The sequence below is a fragment of the Gorilla gorilla genome, chromosome 17, assembly GCF_029281585.2.
Source record: "Gorilla gorilla gorilla isolate KB3781 chromosome 17, NHGRI_mGorGor1-v2.1_pri, whole genome shotgun sequence".
In the NCBI taxonomy this organism is placed as follows: domain Eukaryota; kingdom Metazoa; phylum Chordata; class Mammalia; order Primates; family Hominidae; genus Gorilla; species Gorilla gorilla.
Window position 1 is genome coordinate 92,972,224 of NC_073241.2, and position 19,295 is coordinate 92,991,518.

General features: G+C 37.3%; 1 protein-coding gene across 2 annotated transcripts; it reads right to left on the minus strand.

The window, feature by feature from the left end:
* Nucleotides 1-10,498: 10,498 nt before the first annotated feature.
* SERPINB3 (serpin family B member 3) lies at nt 10,499-17,333 on the minus strand. Of its 2 annotated transcripts, none has more exons than XM_031003774.3 (8): nt 17,136-17,333; nt 16,363-16,553; nt 16,112-16,168; nt 14,711-14,839; nt 13,824-13,941; nt 12,584-12,726; nt 12,145-12,300; nt 10,499-11,363 (listed from the first exon to the last, which is right to left on the minus strand). In XM_031003774.3, the coding sequence occupies exons 2-8, from the start codon at nt 16,525-16,527 to the stop codon at nt 10,959-10,961; spliced, it is 1,173 nt and encodes a 390-aa protein (XP_030859634.2). In that variant the 5' UTR covers nt 16,528-16,553; nt 17,136-17,333; the 3' UTR covers nt 10,499-10,958. The 2 variants fall into 2 exon arrangements, with proteins under 2 accessions (XP_030859634.2, XP_055224726.1); XM_055368751.2 differs by having other exon boundaries at nt 16,363-16,572; nt 17,136-17,248.
* Between the last annotated feature and the right edge of the window lie 1,962 nt (nt 17,334-19,295).

Consider the following 19,295-nt stretch of genomic DNA (forward strand, 5'->3'; position numbering starts at 1 on the left):
CTACGAATTTCATTAGTAATTTTTCTGTATAACAAGGAATATAGTGCTAATTCTAAGTCCAAAGAGATACTGAAGAAGTGTACTTCAGTATCTCATAGCATACTATGGAGAATAGGATTCTATTGCCTTCTCCTGAGTGCTCAGCCTTGGCAGTGATCCTACCAGTCACTTCCCGTGCCCCTTACAACCATCCCAGATGGTTTTCTGTTGCATAGGGTCAGTGAGAAAGTTATCTGCCTTGCTGAGTGATGTGGTTAGGCTGTGTTCCCACCCAAATCTCAACTTGAATTGTATCTACCAGAATTTCCACAGGTTATTGGAGGGACCCAGGTAGAGGTAATTGAATCATGGGGGCCGGTCTTTCTTGTGCTATTCTCATGATAGTTAATAAGTCTCAGGAGATCCGATGGGTTTATCAGGGGTTTCTTCTTTTGCTTCTTCCTCATTTTCTCTTGCAGCCACCATGTAAGAATAACTTTTGCCTCCTACCATGATTCTGAGGCCTCCCCAATCACGTGGAACTCTAAGCCCAATTAAACCTCTTTTTCTTGCCAGTCTCAGGTATGTTTTTATCAGCAGCATGAAAACAGACTAACACATTGAGTTAACAGGCTGACACTGAGAAGAGCAATTGAAACAGACAGGGACCATTTTGAATGGCAGCTTTCTAATTTTTCATTTAAAAATGAAGCAGAAAAATAAATTGCTTGACCTGTCAGGATCACAACATTTCTCAATGGTCCTTCCGTTTAGCACCTGGCTTCAGACTCATTCCAGTGTTTCCCCTGGAATATCTTGTAATCTGAAGAATGTCTGTGGCCAGGGAGAGGGGTTGTTGTCCAAGGCCATTTAATCCAATATCTCCCTGACAACCAGAGTGGGGGGCTGTTTGTTTTGTGGACCCCCTTTTTATTAACATATAATTTATATACCACAAATTCAACTGTACAATTCAATGATTTTATTATATTCACAAAGTTGTGCTATCACCATCATGATCTCATTCCACAACAATTTCACTACCTCCAAAAGAAATCTTGTACTTCATTCTTCCCTTTCTGGAGACCCTGGAAACCAGGAATCTACCTCCTGTTTCTAGGGATTTGCCAATTCTAAACATTTCATGTAAATGGAATCATACAGTAAGTCCTTTTGTGACTGGCTTCTTTAATCTAGTGTTATTTTCAAGGTTTGTCCACATCGTTGCACGGATCAGTACATCATTCCTTTTTGTGGTCGAATAATATTCCATTCTATGAATAGACCAGATTTTCTTTAATCATAAGTTGATGGACATTTGTGTTGTTTCCATCCTTTTACTATTATGAATAATGATGTTGTGACCTTTCATGTACATTTTTTTGCATGGCATATGTTTTCATTTCTTTTGAGTATAAACCTATGAATGAAATCGCTGGGTCATATGGTAAATCTAGGTTAACATTTTGAGGAAATGCCAGACTCTTCTCCATAGAATTCTGCACAAGTGTGCATTCCAACCGACTGTGAATAGAGTTCTGATTTCTCCACATTCTCCCCAACACTTGGTATTGTCATGGGCTCTTTTTAACACCAGCCGTGAGTTTGTTTTCTCAGCACATCACAAAGTCAAGGGAGATTTATCTACAACAAGGTGCCAGAAACACATAGGCTGAAAGTAGGGGCTGTATGAGAGAAAGGAAGCTATGTTTTCAATCTGAAAGTTTCTCACCTGCCTGTTTCCGTGAGCCCCAAGACATGCTCTTCTTAGGTCGCCTGTATCAATATATATGTTTTGAGTCTCTGAATGAGTTTAGGAGGTATAAGTTCCCTGACTGAAGTCGGGGAATAGACTAATGGGGCATTGATGGACTAAAAAGTCCAAAGATAGAAGAAAAAGAAAGAAGCGGAAATATCTGAGATAAAGAATTCCAAAAATGAATAATGGTCTTCTCAGCTGAGTCTGCATCCAGCGCTATAAGACAAAAATGGACCTTCCTCTATTGGAGTAGGATGGATTTACTCGGGTACCAAAGAAAAGGAATCTAATGTCTCATAGGACAGAAGCAACAAGCTCATCCTGGGAATGGAGGGAAGAAAAAAACAGGATAACAAGCTGAGACAAACCGGGGTTACAGGGGACCAATCTATGGAAGAGAATTTCAGACTATGGCTAAAAGTCCTGAGGCACGGAGGTTTGCCTTGAAGGTTGAACTTAAGGAAAGGAACTAACTGAAAATGACCAGGAGTTTGCTTAAATTTAGAGAAAGCTTGGATGAGTTCAATTGAGAAATCATTTCAGGCATTTTTTTTCTGTTCCTAAAAAGTTCTCCTAGCATGTGATAGACAGGCTAGAAAGGACATATCCTGATGTGTGAGACTGGACGTATCCTGATGTCATATATTGCCACAGAGAACTCAGGAATTCCAAGAAGTTTTTGCATATGAACGCTTACCAACTTATGTCTCTTGGTATTTCATAAACATACACCAACTTCATTGGCTCCAGGAATCCAGAAATTAAAAACAAATCCTCAATGGGAAATTACACTTTCAGGAAATATCCTGTCATTACTAATGCCTTTATAGATTGGTTAAGAAATATCTCCTAGATTTTCCTGGACCTCATTTCCTTATGAAGGCTGTAAAGTTTTCTCAGCATTGTTAAGTAACAAAGTAAAGAGAACATTTTATTTATTGTTTCTTATTATGTGCTTGTGGCAATCTATAGGGAAACTGGTTAGTGGAGGAGATTTTTCAAGCATCAAATAACAGAATATATGTCAATTACTGTATTCGCAAGGATCTGTCTACAGATATAGATATGTATACGTTGAACAACCTCAGAACAAGACTAACTAGCTTTCCTTTCTTGGTTTTCATGAGGGAAAACAACTCCAGTAAGGTTTGAAAAGCAGAGAGGGAAACAGTCTCCTATGTAAGTACAGTTGGAGCACAGAGAAAATGATATTATCTCTTGCCTCTCTTCCTCCTTCCTACTCCTCCAACACCGCCAGGGACAGACATCATATTTACTGTATGCTTTCAAACCAAACCAAATCTAACCCTGTCCCCTTGCTGATCTCTTATAACTCTCTCCCTGATTCCTCTTGGCCTTCTTTTTCTATTGCTAAGAAACGTCCTATATTGATGTTCTCCCTTTTACTAGAACTGTCCTTCTTCCTCCTTGCTTTATCTGCACTATGGATTTTCCCCGATGGCTGCATGCCCCTTGATCTTTTCTCATGGGTGTCTGCTCACTCCCCCATTCTCATGCCATGAAGCCAGGAAGCATGATCTTCTCTTTCATTCCTACTGCCTTTTCTAGCCATTGTTTTTCTCTGTCTTCAATGGCCTATTTTAATTTCTTTGGCTATGCAAGTATACCATGTACTTCTTGTGGGAAAGAGAGTTTCTGGGGTGCCAGTTGAGTTGGTCTCCCCTGTGTGAGACACCCATGCGTAGCCATGGGCAGCCTCTGAGGAGAAAAGTCTCCTTATTGCCTTCATGTCTTTATGCCCCGAGAACATAACAGCTCAGCGGTATTCCACAGGTTGCTCAGGGAGATAACAGTCCCTTGAAGCAGGGGAGTATAATCAAACATCTTGGCTCCTCCTGAAACCCGCTCCCACCCATTTCAGTCCCTATAAGTTAAAGATCTTAAGTAGTTTAGACACATGCCTTTGCTCAAAGAAATCCACAGGAACCGCCACTGCTCTACATCTTATTGAATGATTCATGAGTTCTCTTTCACTGATTAATCCTTTTCCTCATCCCTTCCTCCTGCTCTCATCTGCCTTAGGAACAAAGAGCTTATAAACCAATAAATTAGGCGGAGCCTGAGAGCTCCACATTTTCTTTACCTAGTCTGTCATTGATGGGCATTTGTGTTGGTTCCATGTCTTTGTTATTCTAAATGATACTAACTATTCTTAAATACATAGGATTAGTGAGATGTGGACAAATAAAAATGACAAAAATGCTGTTGCAAATGTTTACTGGCACAACTATTTTGGAAAAACTGGCCATATCTAGTTATTTTAGCAATTCTATGTTTAAATATATACCCTAGGCCAGGTGGGGTGGCTCATGCCTGTAATCCCAGCAATTTAGAAGATTGAGGGGGAGCAGATCATTTGAGGTGAGGAGTTCAAGACCTGCCTGAGTAAAACGGTGAAACCCTGTCTCTACTAAAATTACAAAAAAATAAAAATAGGGCCAGGCATGGTGGCTCACGCCTGTAGTGCCAGCACTTTGGGATGCCGAGGCAGGTGGATCAGAAGGTCAGGGGTTCAAGATAAGCCTGGCCAATATGGTGTAACTCCGTGTCTACTAAATATACAAAAATTAGCCAGGCGTGGTGGCAGGCAATTATAATCCCAGCTACTCGGGAGGCTGAGGGGCAGAAGAATCGCTCTAACCAGGGAGGCAGAGGTTGCAGTGAGCTGAGATTGAGCCACTGCACTCCAGCCTGGGGACAGAGCGAGACTCCATTTCAAATAAAATAAAATAAAACAAAATAAATAAATAAATAAAAATTAGCCTGGTGTGGTGGTTCATGTAATCCTAGCTACTTGGGAGGCTGAGGTGGGGGGATTTCTTGAAGCCAGGAGGTAGAGGTTGCAGTGAGCTGAGATTTTACCACTGCACTCCAGCCTGGGTGACTGAGTGAGACTCTGTCAAAAAAAAAAAAAAAAAAAAAAGAGAAACTCTCTCTTTCTCTCTCTATATAGCCTAGATGAACCCATGTACTATGTTTCACAAGACACATACAAAGGCATGAATTGCAGCATTCTTGCTAATGGTGAAGAATTAGAAACAACTTAAATATATATCAAAAGAAGAATAAGGAAAAAATTAAGCTAGGTTCATACAGCTGAGTATTCTACAGCAGTGAATGTAAATGAACTGGATAATCATTTGTTAAGAAGAATAAATCTCTAGACACAATCGCAAGGAACAGGAAAACAAATGAAAAAGAATGTATAAATATGACTTAGGTAAAACATTTTAAAAGCACCTATAACATTATATCTGTCATGTATTATATTTTAACATAGGAATGACAATATATTAACTTGTGTCAAATTGAGGTAGTAGGCATATGAAGTTCTTAAATTGTTTTCAGAAACTGTTTTACAGTTAATTTTTTAAAAAAAAGTTAAGTAAAAATTGTATTTATTAATGGTATGTAACATAATGTTTTGATATATGTACACGTTGTTGAATGGCTAAATTAAGCTAATTAGCATATCCATTACCTCATATAATTATTCTTTTTTAGAACCAGAACACTTAAAATTTCCTCTCTCAGCAATTTTCAAGTATACAATATTGGTATTAAATATAGTCATGATAAGATGCCTTAAACTTATTCCTCTTGTTTAACTGAAATTTCGTATCCTTTACCAACATCTTCCCAACCCTTCCACCCTACCAGCCTCTTGTAGCCAGCATTCTACTATCTGTTTCTATGAGTTCAACATTTTTAGATTGCACATATAATTGAGGTTGTGTAGTATTAGTCTTTCTGTGTCTAACTTACTTCACTTAACATAATATCCTCCAGGTTCATCCATGTTGTTGCAAATGACAGAACTGTCTTTTTTATGGTGGAATAGTATTTCATTGTATATATATATATATCATATTTTCTTTATTTATTCATTCGTTGGTGGACACAGGCTGATTTCATGTCTTGGCTATTGTGAATAATGCTGTAATGAACATGAGATACAAATAATTCTTTGACATGCGTATTTCATACCCTTTGGATGTATTCCAAGAAGTGGGATTGCTGAATCATATGTTAGTTCTGTTGTTAATTTTCTGAGGCATCTCCATAAGGTTTTCTAAATGGCTGTACAAATTTTATTCCCACCAGCAGTGTACCAGGGTTCCCTTTTCTCCAGCTCCTCACCAACACTTGTTATCTTTTGACTCTTTGATAATAGCCATCCTATCGGGTGTAAGATGACATCTCCTTGTGTTTCTGATTTGCATTTCCCTGAGGATTAGTGATGTTAAGTATTTTTCTATGTAACTGCTGGCCACTCATATGCCTTCTTTTGAAAAATGTCTATTCAGGTTCTTTGCACATTTTAAAAGTTTTGTTTTTTTTTTTTGCTGTTGAGTTTTATCAGATCCCTTTACATTTTGAAGAAGAATACTTTATCAGCGATATAGTTTTCAAAAACTTTTTCTCATTTGGTAGATCATCTTATCTCTCTGTTGATTGTGAATTCTTCACTCCTTGGCTGTGCAGAAGTTTCAGTTTTATGTAATCACATTTGTCTATTTTTACTTTTGTGGCCTGTGCTTTTGGAATCATATCTAAAGGCCAGACCAATGTCATGAAGCTTTTCCTCTATATTTTCTTCGGATAGTTTTACATTTTCAGTCGTTACATTTAAGCCTTCAATCAGTTTTCAGTTGATTTTTGTATATGGTGTGAGATGAGGATCTAATTTCCTTTTTCTCCATATGGATATCCAATTTTTTCAACACTCCTTATTGAAGAGACTGTCCTTTCCTGATGGTGTGTCCTTGGCATCTTTGTCAAAAATCAACATTTTTAGATTCCACATACAATTGAGGTTATGTAGTATTAGTCTTTCTGTGTCTAGCTTACTTCACTTAACATAATGTCCTCCAGGTTCATCCATGTTGTTGCAAATGACAGAACCGTCTTTTTTTAATGGTGGAATAGTATTTCATTGTGTATATATATCATATTTTCTTTATTTATTCATTTGTTGGTGGACACAGGCTGATTTCATGTCTTGGCTATTGTGAATAATGCTGTAATGAAAATGAGATACACGCCTGGGAGGCGGAGCTTGCAGTGAGCAGAGATTGCGCCACTGCACTCCAGCTGGGTGACAGAGCGAGACTCCAACTCCAACTCCAACTCCAACTCTAACTCCAACTCCAAAAACAAAAAAAAAAATCCTAAAATATGTATAGAACCACAAAAATCCTAGGATAGTCAAGCAATTTTGAACAAAGAGAAGAAAACAGGAGGCATCACACTACTTAACTTCAAAATAACTTATGAATCAATATTAATCAAAATGGCATTGTACTGGCATAAAAACGGGCACATAAACAAGTATAAGAGAATACAGTCCAGAAACAGATGCAGATATTTACGGCCAATTAGTTTTTTAAAATGCGCCAAGAACATATAATGGGGAAAGGACAGTCTCTTTAATAAATGGTTTTAAAAAACCGTATTCACATAGAGAAGAAAGAAATTAGAACCATATCTTACACCATATAAAAAATCAATTCCAAATAGATTACAGGTAAGACTTAAAAGTATAAAACAACTAGTAGAAAACATATGAGAAAAGCTTCATGATATTGGTCTGGGCAATAATTTTTTGGATATGAAATCAAAGGCAAAAAAGCAAAATTAGACAAATGAGACCATGAAAAAGCTTCTGCACAAATGAGAATCAGCAGAGTGAAGAGATAAATGGGAGAAAAAATATCTGTAAAGCATGCATCTCAAAAGGGATTAATATCCAAAATATATAAGGAACTGAAACAACTGAATAACAATAAAACAACCCAATTAAAAATAGGCCAATGATCTGAATAATCATTTGTCAATAGAAAACATGCAATATCAATAATCATTTGAGAAATGCTAACTAAACCATAATTAAATATCACCTCACTCCTGTTAGGATGGCTTTTGTCAAAAACACAAATGATAACAAGTGTTGACAAGAACATTGCAGAAGCGGACTTATTTTACTCTGTTGGTTGGATTATAAATTAGCATAGACATTATGGAAAACATCATAAAGATTCTTCAGAAAAGTAAATACAGAACTATGATATGATTTAATAATTCCACTTTTGGGTATATTTCCAAAGGAAATAAAAGCGGTTACGTTGAACAGATATCTTTATTCCCATGTTCATTGCAGCATTATTCACAATAATCAAAATATGAAATCAACCCATCTATGTAATGATGAGTGACTGGATGAGGAAAATGTGTTATATACATGCACAGTAGAAAACTTACTATTCAGCCTTTAAAAGGAAGGAAACTCTGTCATTTATGACAACAGGGTAAACCTGGAGAACATTATGTTGAGTGAAATAAGTCATGCAGAGAAAGACAAATATTGCAGGATCTCTTTTATATGTGGAATCTAGAAAAGTTGAACTCATATAAATAAAGAGTAAAATGGTGGTTACCAGGAGCCGGGGTGTGAGAGGGAGTTGAGGAGATGTTGGTCAAAGGATACAAATTTCAGTTAAACAGGAGACATGAGTTCAGAAGGTCTGTTTTACAACATGGCGACTATGGTTACTACATTTTATTTTTGAAAATTGCTAAGAGAACAGACTTGCAGTGTTCTTACCGCAAAAAATTATGTGAGGTAATGTATGTATAAATTAGCTCTACTGACTCATTCCACTATGTATACATATTTCAAAACAACATGTTTTACAACATAAATGTATACAGTTTTTATTAATTAAAAATACATTTAAAAACCACATTTAATGAAGAAGATTTTTTCACCTAAAGATGTGTGTTTTGGACAATTCTCTTTTTCCTCTTTTGAGTCAACTTTATAGAGGCATAATTAATTAAAATAAAATGTAAGTGTGTAGTTCAGTGATTTAAGACTCTTTTCCAACATGGTTGCACCTTTTGTATTTCCATCAGCAGTTTGTGAGAGTTCCAGTTGCTTCACGTTCTTTTCAAAACTTGCAATGGCCCAGTATTATAAGTTTTAATTTTGGCCATCATAATTGGTACAAAGTGGTATTCCATGAGGAGGAGTTTTGAAAGCACTTAAATTTTGCATTTCTTATGAAACTTTTAATTGAGTCATGTATTTTATATCAGCAGGGACTCGTATTCTGTTTTATTCAATAGATTTTAATTCATTATTTAAAAAATCAAAACAAAAAATTTGACTTTCCCTTCAGTGTCCCTTGCAGATGGCTACAATGCAGGGGCAACTGGTTTTCTGGTGGGCCTAGAATGTATGTAAATATTTCAATTCTCCTAACAAAATATCAACTATGCCCTCTCCTCTATAAGAATCTAATGCTTATGAGCTTTGTCTTAACATTTTCATTATTAAAAAGTACCTTCTTTTAAACCCAGAAAAATTAATAATAGTTGAAGGATATGGTCTAAAGTGATTCTAATAATCAGTTCTTCAAAACTATCCACTCTACCATTTTCAGCTTCATTGAATCACTAGAAATTGATCCTTACCTATTGGACAGAATTTGAGCTTTATAATTCCTTACAATGTATCATTTTAAAGTGTACTTCAAAATCATAGGTCCTGGCCCAAACTTCTGACCTCTTCATCTTTCTCATAAACTCAATACCATCCTTATTTGACCTCAGTAAGTATTGTAATGCACATGTGTTCTTCAAGACTATTACATCCTTCTTTGCTTTCTTTCCCCAGCTCCATTCACTGAACAGATTGTTCAGGTTATACACTCTCTGGCTAGTCTGTCAATTCCCTCGACAACTCTACCAAGTCTCATAGTTAAGTGGTGAAACATTTGTTTCCTCTGCCTTCATCTTGGACTGCTGAATCTTGCTGAAGAAAACTTCAACCTTGTTCAAATTCTCTAAAACTTATGTTTTATGAAACCAGGTGGGATTCAGTACTGACTGGGAAGAATCTATGGGAGTAAATATGGAACCCCAAGAAAAGCTACTTTCTGGAAAATAAAAATGATCAATTCCTGATCTTTACACATGCTGATATACTTCAAGGTCAATTCTAGATTCTTCTTTCTTCTAACTTTATCCTTTCTCCCTAGGATATTATCTTTGCTTCTAGCTACAATTACCATATTTATCCCGATAACTCTAAAGTATTTATGTTGCATATCACAAATTTAGAGCTTCAGATCATATTCTGTTTCTGAGATTTAGATCAATATCTTCAAGTACCTGCCAGGCAAATCCATTTGAATATTAAAAGTACCTCAATTCATCAAGTACAAATTTAAATCCATGGTCTTTTTCTTCTCTCAAAAACAACATTTTCTTCCATCCTTCCAGTCAGATAGCTCAGAAACTTAGATGTCTTTTTTTAACTGTTACTTCCTAAATAATTCTCCCAGGCTGTTTCTTTCTCTTCATTTCCACCCCCAATACTCTAATGATTTCCTAATTTATATATGGTAACCACACTGTTCTTTCCTCTCATCCATTGATATCAGAGTAACCAGAGATGTATTTTCAAGATGAAGATATGATAATTTCATGCCCCTCTTTGACAAACAACCATCAAAGCCTGTAATGAGTTTCTTATCCCTTTAGCATAAAATAGGAAGTTCCTAATGTGGTTTACAAGGCTCCTCCTGTTCTGGGATATGCCTTCTACTCCAGGCTCATCATGAACTACTCTGTTTTTAATTTTCCTTTGTATGTGATTAATATATCTCTAAATTGTCTTTCCTGTGTGTAACTGGACACTTCCCCTTTCCAGAGAGAAAAAAGGTAAAGCAAAAATGATTTTATGTCACTATTTTATTGATGATGTGTTTTATAGAATCACAAAATTTAGAAACATAAGAAGGATTTAGGTATCACCTAAATTCAAAGAAATGTGTGTTTCTAGGTTGCTAAATTCAAAGAAAAAGTATGATTTGGTTTGGTTCATTTAAAACAGGTCAGAAACAGAATCATATTTCAAATTTAGAAGATACGGTATTAAGTGATTCATCTTATCTTGGACATTTTTCCTCAAGGAGAATTTTTCTGGAAGAAAAAGTACATTTATTTGTGGGCTTATTAAGAGAAAGAGAGAAAGGCATGCTATTTTAATCATTAAATTCTTGATGATGACTATCATCATCAAGATGAGAAAGAAAAGAAATATGAGCCAAGAGAATCTGTTGTTGCCAGCAATCAGTTTACCAGAACACCTCTAGGTGAACATTTTCTAAATGGAGTGACAGACTAATTGCATCTACGGTGATGAGAATCTGCCATAGAAGAGGATGCTGTTGGTCTTATTTTGCCTTATGAAGAATAGGAAAGGGTGATTACAATGGAACTCTTCATTAGTTGAAGGAGATGATGATCCGATTCCTACTACAGCGGTGGCAGCTGCAGCTTCTGCTCCCTCCTCTGTAACCTCCACAAAGGCCTTGTGTAGGACTCCAGATAGCACGAGACCGCGGCTCCCGGTCATGCCTGAGAGGTCTGCATCCCCATTGAAGGTATCCACCATTCCCATGGTGCTCAACGTGCCCTTGAGGTCATAGCTCTCTTCCACTTTGAACCGAGGTAAGTGTAAATGGACAGGTGTCTCTCTCATATTATGCAAACTTGTCCATTCCATCAATTTCTCAGCAGTGAGTTTCTCTTCAAGCTACACAAATGGAAAAAAGAAACTGATATGACTAACTGTTGATCTCTAATACACCTTAACAATGAATTGACTATGTGGAGAATCCTTATTTTGGCAACAAATGTGAAATACAGAAGGTTCACTTTAATAGATATTATTATTCTAATAGGCAAAATATGAGTCCTGAATATATAAATACATTGGGTTATATGTGTATGTGTATATATATGTGTGTAAAAACAGAATCACGTTTTTACGTATATGTAATGTGTACATATGTATGTATACAACTGTATGATACTCATGTAAAAATATGATTACATTATTTTGTACACAATGAACTATATATATCACTACTTCTTGTGCCAACAGCCTACTACGTGTCAGTTTTTAATAGGCTCATCTTATTTTTCTGTATACATTATTTAGTACACATTGCAATTATTAAATTGCAATTCCCCAAATTCCTAAATTTCTATTCCCCTTTTTACTTGGTGTATTCGTAAACTTTCCTCACATTGCTATATATTTCTCCCAGTCAAGTTTAAATTGCTGCATAATAATATCATTAAATTGATATCCAATGCATGTAACTCTAATAAATTAATCATTAACTACGCCTTCAGTTTGTGTCAGGCCCTATGCTTAAATCTTTGTAATATGAAGGTGAGTCACCATTCCTCATTTAGAAGTTTTCATTATTTTGAGGCAACTCGGTCACCAGCTTTTACCTTGTTTAAACTTGGTATCTTTGGAAAAATGTCAGGCAGTAGAAGGAAGAGTTGTAGATGCAAGTTCTTACCTTCTGGAGACCATCGATTTCATTTGGCAGCAGCACAATCATGCTTAGATCTTTGCCTTTGTATGGTATTTCCAGGACCCTGGCCTGTACATCCTCCAGCGAGGCAAAATGAAAGGATGTGTATTGCCTCATCATCTGTATGGACTTGTATGTATTCTACAATAAATCAATGTGTCCAACAAATACCAAGTGAGACACAAGGCAAAAAGATAATATTATTGAGATATCAACACATCCTTCTTTTAAGAAATAATCCAAGAATGTAATGAGTTAGAGACAATAGCTTCTTCAGGTATTCCTAACTAAATAAAGTTATAAGACTAAAACAACAAAAAAACAGACATGAACAATTTTATTTTTTACTTGTCATGGTACATTCCCTCAGAAATGTTTAAATTTATTAACATATTACATTATATAAATAAAATATAGACAATACCTTGTTTGGCCAAAATTTTTCCTCTTTAGTATCTTCTTTATTAAATTTCTTCTCCCACTGCCCTTTGAAATAGATTGCGTTCACAAGAACCAATGTGGTATTGCTGCCAATAGTACCTTCAGGAAGGAGGTTTTTAATTTTTTCTGCAAGGGAAAGAATAAAAGAGTCTTTTACACAAGCTACAAATGGCTTGTCTGGAAGATGCTTTGCAAATGTTCGTGACTGATCATTAATTATTCACCCAAATCCCTACTTGAGACTCACTGACTTTGATCTTTGAATTGTTAGACTCACTGACCAATGGTTCACCAGATGCAGCTTTCTTCAAGGCTCCAGTCGTATACAGTTGCCCTTGATGGAGACATCACTTCTTGTGATAGAGAAGGAGTTCAGGTTCTCTGTGTATGAATGACTCCATTCATCTGATTTGGAATACTGATAAACTGATTTTGTCTACTCTTTCAACAATGTGTCTTTCCTTTCTCCCTCCCTCCTCTTCCTACTTTTTTTTTTTTTTAACTACGGGGTCCCCATTCAGAGAAAGTAGGCCCTGATTGCTTTTTAGGACAAGTGACATGAGCTCTGTAATATGAAATGCATGTCCTGTGCTGTGAGACACTACTTCCGGGGGTATCTTCCTATTCACTCTCATGTTGAGTTGCTGTAAGTTTGGCCTGTAATGAGAGGTGGGAGGTAGGATAGATGTCTATAGAATGGAGACTTTGTTAAGCTCTTGCCCTTGATGGGGAAGAGAGCTGTGATAATCCCTGCAGAACTTGTGGCTAGAGATGTGGTCCAGGCAGCTCTAGTTCAGATGGCAAAAGGGTGATTTACCAGAGAGCTGCTTGTTTCCCAATTAGTAAAGGGGAAGGGAGATGCTTTCTAATGTTTTCTTTTAAATATTCATCATAAAATCTTGGTTCTGATTTAAAGTAAAGGACATGATCTCAAAATGGGCCTGAGCGGAGACAGGGGATCCACAAAGCTATCGTCATCCAGGAACATGAGCAAAGAATCCTCCGGCTATGCTTTCATCTAATTGGCTTCCTGTGATTTCCTCCTTGGCTCCCCTAGGCTCTCTTCATAATCAATAGGAAAAACACTTCATCTGGAGTGCCCTCTTCTGCCCTCCCTGCAAAGCCATCTCAATTCCCACCCATGGTCCCCCATGCAGTTTCAGGCATAGGGCTCAGTCGCATAGATTTCTCAAAGGTGTTTTTATAATGGGTGGCTCTCCTACCATTCGTTTGACTTTCCACCCAGGAGTTAATCTTCTTTCGACTTTCTTCTGGAGCATTTGCAAAATCAACAGATTCCACACTGGTCTGGTAAAATTTCTTGATGGCATCTAAATATTCCTTTGAGATATGAAGGAAGAAAGTAGGAAGTAAGAGTAATTTATGTAACTACATATTACCAAATTTAGTTATTTATAATTATAGTAAGCTGAATCCAGACCCTGAATAGATGCAGTATCTCCTGTCCATGCATATTTTTATACCGGTGCCACGTAGGCAATGCAAAAGGGGAGTGTGGGCTGGCGCAAGAAAGAGGTCACTGAAGGTCAATATCATCTGGCAAAAGGCAGAAGCAGAAGAGGCTGTGGTTTGCAAACTGCAGAGCAGGCTTCCCTGAAGGAGATTCATTGCTTCTCAGACCTCTTTCCAGTAATTTCAACCATGATGTTTCTGATCTTTGTTTTTATCTTTCATCCTGTGCATTCCGTATTTCCTGGTACTTCCTCAACTATTCCCAGGAACTCACCCAAGCCTGCCCATTCCAATAATATCCCATTAGTCATACATTTCCCACCAAGATGTATGCTATGTGACTGAGTCAGTGCCAGTTTATCGATGGTATCTTATTACTTATTACTCTTACTCACTCTATTACCCAACCTCCTCTTTTATTACAAGATTATCCCTAAATCCACACTTCAGTGATGTATTGTTGGGGTCTGGGACACTCCAGTGGGAGAGAGTTGTGGAAACGGAGCTAATGCACTCTGAGTAAATGCTCTCCACCTGGGTTGGCCAGGCTCATCTGCCTTGCTTTCTTCCATTTGGCCACTCAGAGACACAGACATCAGGCTGCAGATGAAATATGGGTAGGCCAGGTGAAATTTACCTGTAAAAATTGATATGTCTTTTCTCCAAAGAGCTTGTTGGCGATCTTCAGCTCATATGCATCAGTGGATTTGTTTAATTCAGTCAGAAGCTTTTGAAACTGGTGATGAACATTTCCTGACCTATCAACCTTCAAACGTCAAAAAAGGAGATCATTCAATTGCTGTATCAATGTAAATACTAAACCCATGCTAAGTCTGTTAGATCAGTCCCTAATGGCTGGTAGTCTCAATGAGGACCTTTGTGCTTATTCCCTGATACTTGGTGTACTTCACCTCAAATACCCTTCAAAATCCACCTTATGTTTCACTTCTTCCAGGAAATTCTTCTTGCTCTAACATACTGCAATCTTTTCACTTCTGAACTATAGATGCAGCACTGTCTACCACTGGATTTTGTCCTTGTTGGTTTAAAGGGTTAGGTTTAGCTTCCCAGTTAAACTCTCAGCTCCTTAAAGGCAAGGACCATATTTCACTTCTAACAGTCATCAAGGATATGAGTATGTTGAAGGTTGGATATTTTAAATAGATTATGCCAGGAAGCCCTGTTATACCTGTTGGTGCTATTATCTTGTAGGACACATTGACTGATCTGTGGCTCTTTCCTCATGATGGTCATTCTCTGCACGTAAGAAGAGTGTGTGCCAGGTACATGGCTAAGGACTTTACATGGGTAACTCTAAGTCTTTAGTTCAATTCAGGTGAAAACAAGAAAGCTCAGAGAATGGAAAGTAAACCTCTTCATAGAGACATAAATTAGAAGTGCTACGTTTTGAACCTAAGCCTGTTTAAATCCAGAAACTTGTACTTTCCAGCAAAGCATTTTGCACTATTAAGGCTCTAAACCAATATGTTCCATAGCAATCATTTTCCAAAATATAGTTGGACTTGTGCTTATTCCTCTTTATCTCATTAATGACTCAATGAAAATTAAATATTTTGCAACATTATTGTGATTAGTATAATTATAGCTATTTTATAATAATAATAACATTTATTATGACTTTTTATGGGCAAGGCACTGTTGTAAACATTTGCATGTATTTGCATGTATTGAGTCAGATTTCTTATTACCCTTAGTTTTCTGGGATGAGGTCACTGGGACTCTGAGCAGTTGTGTCCTGCTCATGTTCACCATTTGTGAAGAGCAAAGCTGGAGTCTGAACCTAGCCTATCCTGATCCAGACCTATGCTCTGAGGTACAGTGCTGACTGTCTTTCAGTAACGAAGAAATGAGGAATAATAATTATGTGCCATGAAATGCCAACCCACTCTGTATGTCTCAATCTTTTTGTCCAAGATTTTCCCTAAAAATGGCCTTTTCTTAGTTTCTGTGAAGTTCCAGGTTTAAACTATGACCTGTTCAGGGATCTAAAGCTGAACCATAGTGCTCCGTGACTCACGTGATATGTTGCAGCTTTTTCTGTGGTGTTCTCTGTGACTTGATCAAAGTGAAGAACCTGGAAGAGACATGAAGCGGGACAAGAAAACTTTACTCAAAAGATCTGTTTAAGGAGTGGTCTCACAGTTATGGGAATTCCTGCTCAGCCCCCTGTGCTACCCATCAGGCCACCACATCTATTACCATCTGCGTGCTAGCCGACGGAACCAGACAAAAACTGCAACAGGACGACATAATGATGCTGATAGCTACCTTCTTAATCTGTTGTGCAGTGTTGTCTTCGGCTCCTAAGAGGACCATCCCTAATGCTGATGTGATGCTGATAGGGGAATAGAAGATGTTGTTCTTTTTTGATTTTCTGAACTGTTGGAACAGATTGAACATGAACTTGGTGTTGGCTTCACTGAGTGAATTCATGGTGAACTCGATGTGATCTGGAACTCCTGGAAAAGCATCAGATTCCTGTCAGAATGACTTTAATAAGTGGAATGGTATTTTGTAGTACAATTTACTTAAAGAAATGGTATATCTGTGTTGTGAGATTTTGAAATTTAAAGTTTTTCTCTTATTTTTAACGTTTCAATCTTTCTACAATGTGCATATATTAAATATATTAATGTCCTAATTAGAAGGCTCACAAAATTAGTGTTTTTAAAGACTACTGTAAATAAGTAATAGACCCTCTTTCCTTCATTGCTGGCTACACTAGGGCTAGGTAGGAAGGCTTTATATTGAATATAAAGCCTTAAGACCAGCTCTTAAGATGCGTCCCTGACATCTCCTTCAAGACTCTCTGGCTGCAAGGCACTCTCCCTCTGTGTTCCTGAAAGTGCCTTGATTTACTTGGAACTAAGCAATTTAGATAAAGGATAAATCAGATGAAATAGGTATTTTAATTTTGCTCTGGCAGAATAAGTAAAATATAATCAGACAGAATGCAGGAAATGCATGATATAGAACACAGTATCATTATTATTCTCAAAAATAATTCATGTTATTAAGCTGGAGAGGCTTGAAGCACTTACCTGTGTTCCTAGAGGAAGCAGAGGTGGGCAGAGAGGCTGTGTGTGTCTGTGGAATGAAGGGTGAGATCCTGAATTTATGCCTCTTCTCTTGCTGCCTCTCCCTCTGTGGTTAGTATTTGAAGTTACTCAACTTTAGATTTCACAAGCAGGCTAACACTCACCTTTATGAATAGGAAAATTTATGACAAAGGACAGGATTACAGTTCTACCATTGTACCTCCTTTTTAATCTATAGGGAAAAAATAAGAATGCAAATCAGCAGTCACCGGCTCATGTGAAATACATGTAGGTGCCTTTCTAATGCCAATGAGAGTAAGTTTAGAATTCCAATTTCCTCTCATTTGTTTCAACTCCATCCCTTTGTATTCTACTCCAGCTGTAAACCAAAACCAAAACCAAACAAACAAAAACCCCACCGTTCTTTTGTTGGATTTTGCATTGTCTTTTAGGCATACTTTGAATACCAAAGAACTAAAAAGCTTACATTTCCTGTTTTTCAGTTCTGAAAGTTTTTGTCATCCTACGAATTTCATTAGTAATTTTTCTGTATAACAAGGAATATAGTGCTAATTCTAAGTCCAAAGAGATACTGAAGAAGTGTACTTCAGTATCTCATAGTATACTATGGAGAACAGGATTCTATTGCCTTCTCCTGAATGCTCAGCTTTGGCAGTGATCCTACCAGTCACTTCCTGTGCCCCTTACAACCATCCAAGATAGTTTTCTGTTGCATAGGGTCAGTGAGAAAGTTATCTATCTTGTTGAGTGATATGGTTTGGCTGTGTTCCCACCCAAATCTCAACTTGAATTGTATCTACCGGAATTTCCACATGTTGTTGGAGGGACCCAGGTAGAGGTAATTGAATCATGGGGGCCGGTCTTTCTTGTGCTATTCTCATGATAGTTAATAAGTTTCAGGAGATCCGATGGGTTTATCAGGGGTTTCTTCTTTTGCTTCTTCCTCATTTTCTCTTGCAGCCACCATGTAAGAATAACTTTTGCCTCCCACCATGATTCTGAGGCCTCCCCAATCACGTGGAACTCTAAGTCCAATTAAACCTCTTTTGCTTCCCAATCTCGGGTATGTCTTTATCAGCAGCATGAAAACAGACTAACACATTGAGTTAACAGGCTGACACTGAGAGGAGCAATTGAAACAGACAGGGACCATTTTGAATGGCAGCTTTCTAATTTTTCATTTAAAAATGAAGCAGAAAAAGAAGTTGCTTGACCTGTCAGGATCACAACGTTTCTCGGTGGTCCTTCCGTTTAGCACCTGGCTTCAGACTCATTCCAGTGTTTCCCCTGGAATATCTTGTAATCTGAAGAATGTCTGTGGCCAGGGAGAGGGGTTGTTGTCCAAGGCCATTTAATCCAATATCTCCCTGACAACCAGAGTGGGGGGCTGTTTGTTTTGTGGACCCCCTTTTTTAACACATAATTTATATACCACAAATTCAACTGTACAATTCAATGATTTTATTATATTCACAAAGTTGTGCTATCACCATCATGATCTCATTCCACAACAATTTCACTACCTCCAAAAGAAAATTTGTATCTCGTTCTTCCCTTTCTGGAGATCCTGGAAAGCAGGAATCTACCTCCTGTTTCTATGGATTTGCCTATTCTAAACATTTCACATAAATGGAATCATATAGTACGCCCTTTTGTGACTGGCTTCTTTCATCTAGTATTATCTTCAAGGTTTGTCCACATTGTTGCATGGATCAGTACATCATTCCTTTTTGTGGTCGAATAATATTCCATTCTATGAATAGACCACATTTTCTTTATTCATAAGTTGATGGATATTTGTGTTGTTTCCATCCATTTACTATTATGAATAATGATGTTTTGACTTTTCATGTACATTTTTTTGCATGGCATATTTCTTCATTTCTTTTGAGTATAAACCTATGAATGAAATCACTGGGTCATATGGTAACTCCAGGTTAACATGTTGAGGAAATGCCAGACTCTTCTCCATAGAATTCTGCACAAGTGTGCATTCCAACCGACCGTAAATAGAGTTCTGATTTCTCCACATTCTCCCCAACACTTGGTATTGTCATGGGCCCTTTTTAACACCAGCCATGAGTTTGTTTTCTCAGCACATCACGAAGTCAAGGGAGATTCATATACAACAAGGTTCCGGAA

Excerpts from the sequence above, each read along its gene's own strand:
- SERPINB3 (XM_031003774.3), bottom strand. The coding sequence starts at position 16,527 with ATGAATTCACTCAGTGAAGCCAACACCAAGTTCATGTTCAATCTGTTC. Across the intron at positions 13,942-14,710 it reads AGACATATCAATTTTTACAG|GAATATTTAGATGCCATCAA; the intron begins GTAAATTTCACC and ends CATATCTCAAAG. Across the intron at positions 12,301-12,583 it reads AAAAATTTTGGCCAAACAAG|AATACATACAAGTCCATACA; the intron begins GTATTGTCTATA and ends GATTTATTGTAG.